We start from the raw sequence: 15079 nt of genomic DNA on the forward strand, positions 1-15079 counted from the left end.
AAAAATTAGAATAATTCAGTCCAATCAAGACAAACTGGGTATTTATTTTATTTCTCGATAAGTCACTATCTAGTTCTCGATAAAAGTCAGAAAAGTGGCATCTCGATATGAGTTTAAAATTCATGTGACTTCTCGAAAAGAAAATCTGAACCGTTTGTCCCTACTTCTCGACAAGTTTCTATAAATACCCAGACATCACGATATAACCCCCTTTACGCTTTCGAGATCTCAGTTGACCTAGCTTTTGCAAATCTTCACTATTCTCTCTCATTTCAAGTTCTTTCTCTCTCAAATTTCCTACCCATTTAAATCCATACACTCACAATAGCTTCAAACAATGTTAGAGCTACTATTTCAAAGGAGGGTACCAACTACCTAGCTTTCACTAATGTTAACTAAGCTCCTGACAGTTTCAAGAGTTTGGTTAAGTTTTTGTATGAGTCCTATCTTGCAGGTGCCTTAACTCATATTCTTATCCTGTACTTGGACGTACTCAATGAGTTTTGGAACTCAGCTGTGGTCAACACTGTTGTGCATGATTATCAAACAGTGTCCTTGGTGGTAAACTGCTAATTCAGGGAAAGCCTGTGGAGTTTGATGCCAATGATGTCAAAATAGTATTGGGCATCCCTAAAGACAGCATGGTGGAGGTACCAACTCAACATGAGCTAGTTGAGTTTATGGATTTCATAAAATTACAGTGAGAAGTTCAACCTTTCTAGCTTGAACAAAAAGCATCTCAAGAGGGAATGGTGTTGTGCATATGTTGTGTACTTGATGATTTCATAAACAAAACATCTATGTAGATTTTACTTAGTGAAATTATGTAGCACTCGACGGATAAGAATTATAGTCCCGACGGATAACTCATTATAGTCCCGACAGATGATTAACTTATTATCCATCGAGTGAGTAGCTTATGTAATAATAAGTTTGTAACACAGTTATGTATGCACCTTTGTAAAGAATCTGTAGTAGCATATAAGTCATGTTGACTTTAACTAGATATGCAGAATAGGTTGATTAATTGTACATAAATGATGTCTTGTAATTCTGCATAAGTGAAATAGAGTCAAGTGCCAAAATAGCTACCGACGGATGATTAACAAAGCCATCGACGGATGATCAAATGACTATCAACGGATGTTTAATATAGCAGTCGACGGATGATCAATTAAACCATCAACGTAAATAAGGCATGCCTAGTGATGCCTTAAAAATGAGGCATTTGATTCATGTCCTAGTGTTTTAAGGCACCACTAGGACATTGTTGGAGCACTCATTTAAACAAATTGCCTTAAATTCTAGTTTAGGACATGCATTCAGGGCACTCTTGGACTTGCTCTAATATAGAGCTATGAATGACATGGAACTCTAATTATGGTGAAGCTAAAGGTGAAACCTCTGCTATACTTGACATAAACTTGCGACCTGAACACTTTTTACAATAACTTTAGGAGTGGGTACAAAGACGGCATACTATGATACAGCTGCAAATTTTCAAGCCATAATATAGCTGCAAATCTGCAAGGCTGATTTTGTAAAATACAATTATGGGTTTTATTGCCAATTTGTTCTGTGCCAGATAATATCTGCTCAGAAACATGTTTGGCTTTTTTTCTTTCTCTTATAAACATAATTATATAGGGCAGGCTTAAATGGGACATCTAGCTCCTAGCTGAAAAATAAAACTCACACCTCTCGCAGATGTCAAGATTACATCGCTCCCTAGCTCCCTCCCCCCTCTTGTATTGACAGAAAGATCCGGTGTTCAATTCATAACTGTCAACAAACTGTTCGGCCATAACATAAAGATGCAATATAGAGGTTTTTAGACCACTTCTCCTGCGAAATAAATGAAGCACATGTGATTAACTGCATTGGAATTTGAGAGTGATATAATGATGACTGATTCAAAAGAAAAGTATGACACACCATAAAAATAAATAGCACCAGTCACCTCAAAAACTTCCTATATGTACTTGGATTGTATACATGAACATAAGGTCATATACACTCAGCTAAGTGTGCAATGTAGACCCAGTAAATATCACAAAAAAAATCTAAATTAAATATGATTATGTTAATCAGATAAATTTATTTGGGCAGAGAGAATTGCAAACATTTACCTTGACATGGGTGCTAGGAAAGGCAGACGTCCGTAGAGTTTCTTGAGTTTCGTCCGTCATCTTACGTCTTGGAACACTAAGTATGAAAGCTGATTGGTCAGTCGTAGCAGCCATAGACATTATTCTGTATCCATTCTCCCAACGCCGATGTATTCCTTCACTTGGATACAGAAAATCAAGCTCGACAACCTACATTCGACAAATTCATTTAGGGAAGTGCTTAGTAACATAAGAAATAACGAAGTGTAAAGATGAGTTGTTTTGCCTGTCCAATGAGAAACATACCTGATCAGAATATCCAGAGTTTCTAGACATGACAACACCCCAACGATTGCCAGCAGTAGTCATGGATGTGACATGAAAACCTTCTTTCCACTTCTTGTTAATCCACTTGAATGGAAAAGATTCACTCACTTTGTAAGATTGTTGGGTGTAAGGTGTGCCTGCATATTAAAAGAAAAGCCATGTTATCCAGGCTCTCAGAGCAATATAGAAAGAAGTGACCGTACGCAAAATGGAATGCCAAGAAGGTTGACAAAACTTAAACGACTTATGTGCCTAAATTGTCTAATAACTCTTGGACAGGGAACCCGATATTGGTATATTGATGTTCTTCATATCTCCTGGTACAGCCAAGCCTCCTATAAATATTAACAATAAGCTCTTTATTGATATTACTGAAGCCAGAATTGATAGAAAAAGATCATCATCATCGTGGGAGAGCAGTTAGGTAGGCATTGGCTTGCACCAACAAATTTTCCAAACAAGACTTATATAAAGCCCTGAGCCCCTCATGGGTCAAGCTAAGAATCTGTTAACAGGAAAACTGGGTGCTGCACTAGATGACAGATTTCCATAACCCAACTAACCAGAGAACATGCCCCATTTTAAAAAGTAAAATTTTCCTCCAGCCAAATAAGTTTTTAGAACCAATAATAGCCTTTGCCCTTTAGTAATTGCATATTTATATCTTTTCATAATTTTCACTGTAAGAGCATCATGGAAAAATGAAAGGGTACACATAAACACATACATATATAGAAAATATCTACACTTGTTTCAGATAGCTCATCTGCTAAACTAACCTTTAGACATAACGACCAAAGAACTGCCATTGCTCGCACCGGCTATTGAACTAATGTAGTAATTCTTCTCCCATTGTTCCATGATCCAATCCTAAAACAAAAATGCAATATACTTAGGGTGAAGTATGAACTACAGAAAACGAATTCATTACAATTAAGCAGACATGAATTTAAAAATGACCTTGTGAAGAAAGATTGCTGAAAGCTCATAAACCTGAGAACAGAATCCTGTTCCAGCATCCATGATTAAGGCCCAGAGATTTGCAGCTGAAGCCACACAGCTGATATATAAACCGTCTTCATTGCCCTTCTCAACATGCTGACGCAGCCTTGTGTCTGCAACATTGTAATGATATCTACAAATTGAAGAATAACATGAGTTTATTTGTCAAGTAATAAACCGTACCTCATTAGGTAACTATAGGGAACCCATTACAGTATTGTGTTTGTGCCAATATTCAAAAATTAACTTGGGTATTGCACTTTAGACGTAAATTTTCATTGACATTCAGAAGATGGGGATAAAACACCAAACAAGAGCTCACTAAAGTGAAGTTGGAGGAGTGGAGGAGATTAAGTATTCATAAAGTTCATTTCATTAGTTTGTCACGACATTGTGGGCAATGATTTGTGAAAGCAAAATGGCTCTCGGCCTCTCACAAATCCATTTACGCATCCCAGAAAAAATATTTTTTTGTGACACCGCATTTGGCCATATCCTGCATAATTAATTGCAGGACGCGGTAACCTATTGTAGCATACTTTGAAAGATAAAGATTGCTAAGACCTAATGCTTATCTATTGCCATATTTTCCCTGCCTGGGTTTTAATGTTTTACCAAATTTAACAATGGTAACATATAATCTCCTTCAGCAGCAAAATCCTCAAAGAAAAGTTTGAACAATGTCTTAACTAATCAATCTCGATTCTCGACAGCTCATTAAACTTTAAACAACATTATCAACATTTAAAAAAAACTGAGATAAGATACTTAAGAAACACAGGAAACATTCATATTTCAATAACAATCTTTATCCATGTTCATGTCTTACACCTTCAGGCTGGCTGAAGGTTTCAGCAACATCTGACCATTAGCTAGAGGCACTCAAGGCATCTCATTAGAAATAAGAAGTTTACAAGGATTAGAACTTGACATCCACTTCTGATATGCATGATGCATCCAAAAGCAATTTCAAAGGTCCACAAGAATAGATATAAATATAACTTATTTAATTTAACTTATTTAATTTAATTTCCATTTTGAGGTCCAGAAAAGGGTAAGCAAGTGTATATTTCTATTTTCTATATATATGTAACAGCTGATAGTTAAATACAAAAATTCTCGGTCAAGAGATTAAGATAGAGACCTCCCCATCTTAAAATTAAATAACATGCATTTACCTCTGCTTCATGGGACGACGCGCATTGTAAACTGAAATCCACTGGGTTGCAGGACTACCTAGTCTCACTTTCTTCTTAGGTTGTTCATCTTCTTCCAAATTAATAAGCAACCGCCCTCTTTTTTGCCCGACCTAATCATAAAACACAAAACATGAAATTTTATCACTAAAACATAATAGCATGTGCAATAAATAGGAAAAAAAAATATCAACAAGATGTAACCTTCAGAGCTCCATCAATTCTGATAGGTCTCAAGGATGTGCATGGTTCAATAAGGTTTTCAAACAAAGATATTAGCTTGGAATAGTTTGGCTCCTCGTCAAATTTCATATTTGTAACAGCTTCAAGGAACTGTCTGTATGGGGCAGGACAAAAGCAGCACATCAACTCAGGCGAGGTGGACATTTTCTTTTTACATACAAGAAAGCTTTTATTGTCTCCCTACAAATATCAGTTAAGAAGAGAGTATCAATCACAGCACAAGCTGATATAAAATTCAACCTCAATATAGACGTAAGTTATAATGATGTGGTTACCTGGTATCCTTGCCACGGTAACCTCCCTTTAATGAGAAAAATTAATGTGTACGCCAGTGATTCAAGATCATCTCTTCTACTTCCGGTTCGACCTAAATGTGCATGCACACTCGCATATCTTATTGTCCCCCTGCCAAAGGAGATTATTAATATATTGAACAAACCATATTTTTATTGACATTTGGAGTTCCACAAACCTGAAAATGTCAGGTCGCTGATCATATTCGACATGCTGACCAGATGATGAATCTTTCCATCTAGATGCTAAATCAGTAAAAACATGTTAAAATAGATGGCATTTCCAAACTTGTGATAATAGAACAAGTGTAGACATTTAAAGATGGTATGTGTAAATATGCCAACATAAATTAACCAAATGCTTTTAAGATGTATAAGTGTAACATACCCAGTCCAAGATCAATAAGAAAGAGCTTCTTTTCATCAGGGCTTCCAGGTTGACCGAGTAAAAAGTTCTCAGGCTTTACATCTCCATGCACAAACCTTCATACAAGTAGAAATAGTAGTAGGTAAAAGGCTACCCTTTTAGCGTAATGAAGATGGCGATGAAATTTAATATTGATGTTATGTGATAGAACATGTGATGATGGAGGCAAAATATATAGGACATGTATCAAACAGTTGGACTCACCCTTTCAAGTGAAGCTTTTCGAGAATTGATATCGCCTCCACCGCAATGCAAGCCACCATGTTTGGTGACATCCTGTAGCAGGTATTAATGAATAACCAATAACAAGAGATGCATGGATGTAATACAATGCATTTAAAGGGTTTTTCCTTGATGTTTAGGATTTCCCCTCTTGAATCAAGAGAATGCAGGTAGTTATATGGGTGTGAGTAATTATTTCCAAATCGTAATCGTGTGTTTTGTCTGACTTGTTTACGGTGTTCTTGGATACCAAAGGTTTCAGTGTATCCCTGTATCTGAGAGAGGGAGGGGGATGGGGAGGGAGAGGGAGAGGGAGAGACTTACGACTGGCCTAATGAGTTCCAAACATCCCAAAGACTGGGTCCAAGAATATCCATGACCTGAAAATTGGATTCAAATTTAAGTAACACAAATTTTCTTTGCATTCTTTTTAAAAGAATCAGTAAAGTTGCTACTCATGGTAAACTAGGATGCCCGTCATATCTTACCAGGATGTAAAAGTCACCCTGGCGCCCCTTGTAGTGAACTGAGGGAATCCCATAACATCCGTTAAGATTGCTGTTACACAAGAAATATAATCGAAGCATATTAATATACAATCACTTAAATATATGAGGGAAATGTATAGATAATGGTATACAAAAGAAGAATTATACCTGTATACTTGCCACTCATACGGAGGCCCACAATTGCAACCTTTACTATTCCGGTGCTCAAACTTCAAAGCGACCTACAATATGAATGCACAATTATAAATAAATTGTGCACTCTCGAATATCATTCCAAAGCAAATTTGCAAAAAAAGTACCTCGATCGCATCTGCTCCTGTTCTCTCCGTGCCACCACTTACCCTCCTGCCAACATAAACTTGACCAAAACCTCCCTTACCCAGCTTCCTTTCCGTCTTGTATACAGGCGAGTTACCCACTTGTACCTGCACCAACAACAAAGTGTTTTTTAAGTAATTCTGAGTTGGTGGTAAGTATTAAAACATCACAACTCCGTTATGTATCAAGTAGATGTATCATAACGCTGGTTCATGTAGGCAGTATGTAATGCCACATCCATCCAAGCTTGACACATATATGAAAACTCCAAATATAAATATCATTACTGAACGCAATTACAATATACCCTCTCAGGAACTGGAGCTGTACTTGTATCTTCTTCAACTCCCAGTATTTTGTCTCCACTCGGACCCTCCATTGCAATATCTTTCTCTACACCACCCTCTACTCTATTAAAAATGTGTTCTCCAGCCACCCCACCAATGATCGGCTGTGGAAGACCCTCACAAGGTGGCTCCGGATCTAGATCAATCAATCTAACTCCCCTGCCTCCACCAGCATAAGTTGGTCTCCCTGGAATTGCCACTGCAGGCCTGTTAGTTACTGCTGCATTGGAACCCCTTCCTCTTCCCGCACCAGCTCTTCTTCTAGTTCTGTTCTGAGTAGGGAACAGAAAATTTTCTGCTTGTTCAACAGGCTGAGGGGGAGGCTGCGGATCATCAAGTCGTTTTGATCTTCGTGCTCCACTACGCAGCTGTGGCATTGTCACCCCATGCAAATCACGTACAACTCAATTACCTTGAAGTGCATCTAGATCTTCAATCATCTGTAAATATGAAATTTGATAAATGCATTAATACACATACATCGTACCAACAAAACTTTAAAAAGGAAATAACAGGTAGTGACGCTTTTTGAGTAACAAAACTCGACATATAAGCTCCATAGCTGTAAGAAACAACTACAGACAATTTGGAAGTTGCTTGATATAATTAGTGGCAGTTGGAGACGAACAATTACCATTTCTACTAAATATGGAAAATCTTGAAAACGAATCACTAAAACCATTACATAACAAAAGATATGACATTTCTTTGTTTCTATTAGCATGAATTTTGTTATAACATATCGAGGAACGCTTACCATACAACAACCAAATCAACACATAAACAACCAACTTCATAAAAATTTAAGACTTTGAAAAAGAACAAAATAAAGAATTATCCATAGAGTAAAGTACAGAGGTGTGGCTGAAGCTGAACTTTACCCACTTTTGCATTTTGGTGACCGAAATTCCAAATTTGTTATATAGTGGCCAAACATTCTTTTATATCTTAGCCACTTTTTTGAGAAAAAAAATTGATGTTTGTTCTTAAAAAAGTGGCCCTTTAAGAAGAGTTAAAGCAATATTTGAACACTATTTTGCAAATTTGAAATTTCAGCCACCAAAATACAAAAGCGGGTAAAGTTGAGCCACCACTTTGCAATTTACTCATTATCCATATCATCATAAGTTATGATTCATAACTAATCACAAAACTGAATGCCTATGCAACCATCCTTAATGACAAAACATAATAAAGTTAAAACTAACATATGAAACACAGCCCAAGTATCAGAAGCTAAAACTAAGAAGCCTTAATCATACACTTGGATTTGATCATAACATAAAATGATTTCAATAAGCAACAGGGTGTCAGAACAGATCAAATACATGACAAACAAGTTGATAGATCATAAAACTGTAATATACAACAACAACAATACAAAATATATGATCAAGTCATCTTAACTTAAAAAACATAAGCCGATCATCAAAGAAACTGCAAAAAGAGAAAAGATAAGGAAAATTAAGATGGTACCTGAAACAAAAGGCAAGAATGAAGGGGGGGTGATAAAAGTATGAAGAATCGGAAGAGAAATGAAAGGTGGATCGGATATAGATCTTTAGTAAATATGTATGACCATATAATTATTATAATTAAAAAAAATAATACACAGGATCTTATCTGAAACCCAAAGTATATGATCAAAATTGTATATTATTAGTCCGGGGTATCTGTTGGTTTCTTCTCTATCATGTATCTCTCTCCCTCTCTCTCTCTCTCTCATTTATATGGATCACACTTCTCTCGTCAGTTTAACTGATGTGCTGTCCGAATTGCTATTTTTAATTTGAAGTTTCCACATAATTGGGAAAAGAAAATAATAAGATTATGTGATTTGGGATTTATCGAAATTAATCGGTGTAAAATCGGATATATTTTAATATTTTAAATTATTCTTAATTAAAATTATAGATTTTAATAATAGTTTATAAGTTAACATTTATTTATCCTATTATATAATTTATAATTATTTAGCTTTAGTTGATATTCTATTTTATATCTATTAATTTATTTATAATATACTAATCAAGAACAATACATTGAGATTAATAGGACGTTTCTAGGAAATTATTGCATGTAAATTTTAATATGCTGATGTATTCAATGACGTAATATTTGTTTTCTCATTTAATCTATTTATAGATATTTCATTTTTATCCGAAATTGTAGATATGCACTATTTATTAAAAAAAATGTCGCTTGTTTGAAAATATATTGAAAAGTCAGATGAACACGCTTTTTAATAATTATGATGAATTTTAAATTATCTCTTTAAAAGGTTATATACTACAGCGATACGAACGAGTTAATTATCATAACTATAGATTAGATAATTGATCGTAATTTGAGTGAATAAAATATAATTATCTATCTCCTAAAACCGACAAACTCTTTTAAAATTTATAATAATTGTAAAAAATAATAGGTTTTACTCGTGGTTATAGATATTAGATAATTTTTTAAAAATCACTGATAAATCATTTAAAAATATTTAATCAATTTAATCGATTTCCGATAAATTAACGATAAATCATCCATTTTTTTTAAATATCACAATAAATTCTAAATTAATAACTCAATCGAATAGTTTCGATTTCGGAAATCTCCATAATTTTACTTTTAAATTAACCATGGGTTATCTTTAGGATCTCGTTTATTTTGATGTAACCCAACTACGTAACTTGAAATCCGAAAGAGTTACATTGTTTGGTTTGCTGTATTTTAGATTATGCAAGTAATTTTAAATTCCAAGGTTTTTTTGTAGTTGACAAAAAAAATGAAACTTAGTTATCACGGTCCATCATAATCAAATTACATAACTATTCAATATAAAAATATTAATTAATTACCAAAGTTAATTACATAACTTATAGATGCAACAGTAATAAACTAAATACAGGTTTTTTAATTACCTAGACAAGGTCCAGGAAAAAAAATCCAAATGAAATGAATTGTGTTAAACCACACAACTACACAAGTGCTTAAACAAGTGACCGCTTAAAATGGATGGTCCGAAACGCAACCCGGAACTAAGAAAAGACACCGTAAACAACCGTTGGGTTATATTCTCTCCGGCGAGATCACGCCGTCCGTCCGACTTCAAATCAAAATCAAACCCTAACCCTAACTCCAACAACCAATCAGAATGCCCCTTTTGTATCGGCCACGAACACGAATGCGCTCCCGAGATCTTCCGGGTTCCATCCGATTCCACCTCCGAGTGGAAGATACGAGTCATTCAAAACCTCTATCCTGCTCTCAGTAGAGACTTACAACAACTCACTGAGTCTGCTTCGAGTCAAGATTTGAGTTTGAGTGGGTTTGGGTTTCATGATGTGGTCATTGAGTCGCCGGTTCATTCGGTTCATTTGCCTCATCTCTCTCCGGTTCAGATTTCTCAGGTTCTGCTTGCTTATAAAACCAGGATTTTGCAGCTTCTTTCTTATCACTCCATCAAATATGTTCAGGTTTTTTTTATCTATTTTCGACTTTTTTTATGCTAAAATTTGGATCTTTATATTTCTTTTATGCTAAAGTTACCATTTTTATGTTTGTTTTAGTTTATATTAGATGATCACGTATGTTGTTCAATTGTTTATATATGCTCCATCTTATTTGTTCGTAATTGATCATATATTCGTATGTTTATGGTTTGTAAGCAGAAGAACATTTTACAGTTTCTTGTTTGCTTTTAAGGAATGATGGTAATTCTAATTGTTGTTGCTATTATAATAATATTATTGATTTCATTTGTTGCCAAATGTTGTTTTTCGTAAAATTCTGGTTGAACATTAGTTCGCTAGCTTGAATTGTAATGCAAACTTAAACGAAGACAACCTATGGCCTTTGAGGGTCATTCTAGTAGCAACAAGAAATGAACTACAGTATTCCTATGAGTTAGGATTGCGTGCTTGTAATAATAATGTTAAGGAATACAAAGCTTTGCTCTAATTTGTCCTCGAAAAATTGCATTCACCATAGCAATATGTAAGGCATGTGTCTGATGTACAGGAAACAAACATAGCTGTGACTTGTGAGCTTCTTCTCTTTTATATTTTAGAAGAATATGTACAATGTAAATTACCATTAGCCACTTGTCCCAAAAATTGTTAATTACCGTCATGATCTTGAATTAGGACAATTCTTTATTCGCACAACCCAGGCTTCATATGATACTAGTTCTCTTTCTGAATTTTTGATTTTCTGACTATTAATTTCATGTGTGTGCATATACCTATAGTCCTATATTCACTTTTTGCAAATACTTGCCATTTATTTTTTCCCTTTACTTTTTTTTTTAATTTAAAGGTGTTCAAAAACCATGGTGCTTCAGCTGGGGCTTCAATGAGTCATTCTCATAGTCAGATGATAGCTCTACCAGTCATTCCTCCCACAGTTTCTGCCCGTATGGACAGTATGAAGGAACATTTTGACCAGACAGGAAAGTGTAGCCTTTGTGAAATTCAGTTGGACCAACTTCAAATATACGAGTCGAAATATTTTGTTTCCATTGCTCCATTTGCCTCTACTTCTCCTTTTGAGTTATGGATAATTCCCAGAAACCATTGTTCTCATTTTCATGAGCTAAACGAGGAGCAGGTAACTATTGGAATATCTAGTTGTATGCTCCGAGTTGCTCATTTTTGCATATTTAGATGTTATTTGTAATTGGTAATTTTTTTACTAAGATAGTGCTTAATTGCGTTATTACAGGCAGTTGATCTTGGGAGGTCTCTTAAATTTGTTCTTCAGAAAATGTCCTTACAGTTGAACAACCCGCCATATAATTATATGATTCACTCTTCCCCACTTCAAGCAAATCAATCACAACTTCCTTATTGTCATTGGTTTTTGCAAATAGTCCCACAGTTAAGCACTATAGGTGGCTTTGAGATGGGAAGTGGGTGCTACATAAATCCTGTATTTCCGGAGGATGCTGCAAAGATTTTGAAGGAATTGAACATTCATGATTAGAGTGACGCTACTTGTTTATATATAGAGAGAGAGATAAATGAGAGACGGATGCTTCTGATTAATATGAGGTATACTCCTCCAAATAGTGTTGACTGCGAAGATTTTTAGTTGAATTTCTTCACTCTCATGTACTGTGTTTTCAAGAGTGTACTATATTCCCACAAAACCGGTCTCTGGGTTTATTGGTTCCAGAGGATGTTAGAAATAAATGTAACCAAAATCTTAAAACACAATTGTAATTGATAATATTAGGTACTTTATGAATGTTTTCGTGATGCTTTGTCTCTTTGAGATGTCACCGGTATATTTGCCTTGCCTATCGGATTTTCTAGTGTGGGTATACACTAATAAGTTAGGTGGCAAAATTTGATTGGCTCATTCTCATTAATAATGATGGACCCCTGCAAATCCTCACAAATCACAATGAGCTACATCATCAAAAGTGTATGAAATTTAGTGGATAGAGTGTGCCCATGGGCACACACTAGATAAACCCATATATTATACTCCTCTTACTCTTAGACGTAATACAGTTCCCATAAAAGATGTTAATATCCATATGAGAAAGGTAATAACGGATCTTCTAATTAAATTTACTGATGACATTAGTAATTACAAAGGACTATTAGTGAGTTCATGGTGTACACTTAATTTATACTCCCTCTGTCCCGTTGAATTCTATATATTAATTTTCGGCACGTTTTTCAATGCTCCTTTAAATCATAACTCCATAATATTTTTTTAATTTTCTTTTTGAATAAAAGTTTCATGTTTAAATTTTTATTCAAAAAAAAAATTAAAAAAAACATAATGAAACTATATTTTATAGAAATTTCGAAATACGTGCAAATAGTAAATGTTCTAATATTATGAAACTGTACTTTATAGAAGTCTCGAAATACGTGTAAATAATAAATGTATACAACAGAGGTAGTATTTGAAAATAGAAAATAAATAAAAAATTGAAAATCTATAGGAAATGTGGAGCGAAAATACAATAAACAGTTAAGAAAAAGACAAAAAGAAAGAAAAAGAGATGAGTGTAATATAGGATGTAGGCAGTGGTGTGAGTGTGTGGAGTCTGAAGAGACTTCATATCATCTATCTATTTATCTTCTCCATGGCTTCTTCTTCTCTGTTATCTCTAAGTCTCCCAAAACCAAGCATTACCAGAGCAACTGCAATCACGACACCTACGTCAACTACAATCACAACTCCGGCAAGTGCAGAGAGTCTTGAACAGAAGTTTGGGCGTAAAGGCATCAAATTCTCGGACTTGGGTGATGTCGAGCTGACTGTTAGAAATGGAAGTTCACTAAAACTTCAAATACCAAATGCTCATGTTACTTCTTACAAGCCTAAGGTTTACTGGAAAGATGATGGTTTTGAGGAGATTCTTTATACTCTTCCTCCTAAGCCTAATTCATCCTCAGGATCAGCCAAAGGTGGAATTGGTCTAGTCTTAAACAACGTGTCAGCTGCTGCTGAACCAAAGTCTAAAATCTCTGCCTCAGTTTCTCCTGTTGATACTTCCCAATGGATTGTCAAGGATGTTGATTCTGATTCCATTGATGCTGTTCAGGTAATGTCCAACTTTTTAGTTTTGTTTTTTTTTTCACCTGAGAGAATCAGATATAGGTTGCAGAAGACTTTCCTGAGATTTTAATTGCTGTAGTAATGATACACATTGAAAATGTGAAGTATCAGACTAAAAACTATACAGTAAGGCTAACATTGAAAATCCTTGGATGAAATTTGTGGTCCACACAAGAGTCTCAGCAGACCCAATTTATCTGTCGAGTTTGACTTTTGCACGTAACTTAAGGTGCATTGACAACATAGTTTCGTTGATTATTTTTCATTTTTTTTTGTGAATAAATATTAAAATCTTAAATTTTTATTCACAAAAAAAAAATATAAAAAATAATCAACGAAACTATGCGGTCAATGCATCTTAAACTACATGCAAAAGTCAAACTGGACAGATAAATTGGGACTGAGGGAGTACTATATTTCAACCACATTTCTCACTTTTTAATGAAACTTGGGCATGAAAATTTTGTGAAAGTTAGTAATGTTCCTTTGGAATTGTGCGTAGTGCAGGTAGAATTGAGCTGCTGTAGCAGTGGAACTCTTGATATAACCTATGTTGTGTCGCTCTATCCACTAGGCATGGCAACAGCAGTTAAAGTGAAGAACAATGGTCGCAAAGCTATCAGTTTAACTGGTGCAATACTGAGTCATTTCAAATTCAAGAAACGCAGTGGGACAGGGATACAGGGACTCAGAAACTGCTCTTATTGCACACACCCTCCTTTATCTTCCCCGTTTGAAATTATGTCTCCGTCTGAAGCAATGAAAACTGAGGATCCTGGTCTGTTTTCATTCGGCTACGAGCCAGAAAAGAAACCAGGAATGTGGACTGTACAAGATGTGCCCATCACCATCTTGAGAAATAAACTCAGCAGAGTTTATACTGCTCCTCCTGCAGAAAGACTGAAGCCATTTTACAACACCCCGCCTTCTAAATATGAAACCATCGATCAGGTCTGCTCGACTTCTGCACGCCTATTATTTTTACTCTTCAAATCTTTAGATTATTTGATATAATGTATTGACTCTGTAGAAATGTAGGCTGCACATAGTGCAATATCTTTTATCTTCTAAATTATACTAATTTGTCGCGGTGACAGGGGAAGGAGCTGTTCTACAGAGTAATAAGGATGGGTTTTGATGACATTTATGTGTCGAGCCCGGGATCTATATCAGAGAAGTTTGGAAAGGACTACTTTATTTGCACAGGTCCAGCTTCAATGTTAGTACCAGTTGTGGTGAATCCTGGTGAAGAGTGGAGAGGGGCACAGGTTATGGAGCATGATAATTTGTGATTACAAAATTTATATATAACATTACTGAATCAAGTGATATATTTTTCTCTCCAAATAGATGTAACCCCAAAAATATCAATATAATGTTAGTAGATACCTGAATCGCAAGAAAAGACTCAGGTTCCTACAATATATTATATTAACCAGGTTTTGATAACATGACAAAACAATATATTAATAACATGACAAAACAGAGATTAATAGTCTTAGAGGTTTTGATAA

General features: G+C 35.1%; 3 protein-coding genes across 3 annotated transcripts; 2 read left to right on the forward strand and 1 right to left on the reverse strand.

Annotated features, from left to right (window-relative positions):
- Nucleotides 1-1409: 1409 nt before the first annotated feature.
- Nucleotides 1410-8723, reverse strand: LOC141713727 (casein kinase 1-like protein HD16). Its single transcript, XM_074517288.1, has 17 exons — nucleotides 8469-8723; nucleotides 6953-7432; nucleotides 6627-6752; nucleotides 6475-6548; nucleotides 6307-6376; nucleotides 6143-6198; nucleotides 5801-5872; nucleotides 5558-5652; nucleotides 5349-5415; nucleotides 5152-5281; nucleotides 4838-5056; nucleotides 4616-4746; nucleotides 3396-3570; nucleotides 3215-3305; nucleotides 2415-2572; nucleotides 2130-2318; nucleotides 1410-1845 (listed from the first exon to the last, which is right to left on the reverse strand). Exons 2-17 carry the CDS (start codon nucleotides 7367-7369, stop codon nucleotides 1786-1788), a joined length of 2130 nt encoding a protein of 709 aa, XP_074373389.1. The 5' UTR covers nucleotides 7370-7432; nucleotides 8469-8723; the 3' UTR covers nucleotides 1410-1785.
- A 1209-nt stretch (nucleotides 8724-9932) lies between these two features.
- Nucleotides 9933-12247, forward strand: LOC141713731 (ADP-glucose phosphorylase). The gene is made up of 3 exons (XM_074517293.1): nucleotides 9933-10462; nucleotides 11304-11594; nucleotides 11709-12247. Exons 1-3 carry the CDS (start codon nucleotides 9998-10000, stop codon nucleotides 11967-11969), a joined length of 1017 nt encoding a protein of 338 aa, XP_074373394.1. The 5' UTR covers nucleotides 9933-9997; the 3' UTR covers nucleotides 11970-12247.
- Nucleotides 12248-13025: 778 nt separating this feature from the next.
- On the forward strand, nucleotides 13026-14912 carry LOC141713732 (photosynthetic NDH subunit of subcomplex B 2, chloroplastic). Its single transcript, XM_074517295.1, has 3 exons — nucleotides 13026-13551; nucleotides 14073-14516; nucleotides 14663-14912. Exons 1-3 carry the CDS (start codon nucleotides 13090-13092, stop codon nucleotides 14855-14857), a joined length of 1101 nt encoding a protein of 366 aa, XP_074373396.1. The 5' UTR covers nucleotides 13026-13089; the 3' UTR covers nucleotides 14858-14912.
- Nucleotides 14913-15079: the final 167 nt, after the last annotated feature.

This window comes from Apium graveolens, chromosome 3 (genome assembly GCF_009905375.1).
Source record: "Apium graveolens cultivar Ventura chromosome 3, ASM990537v1, whole genome shotgun sequence".
In the NCBI taxonomy this organism is placed as follows: Eukaryota; Viridiplantae; Streptophyta; class Magnoliopsida; order Apiales; family Apiaceae; genus Apium; species Apium graveolens.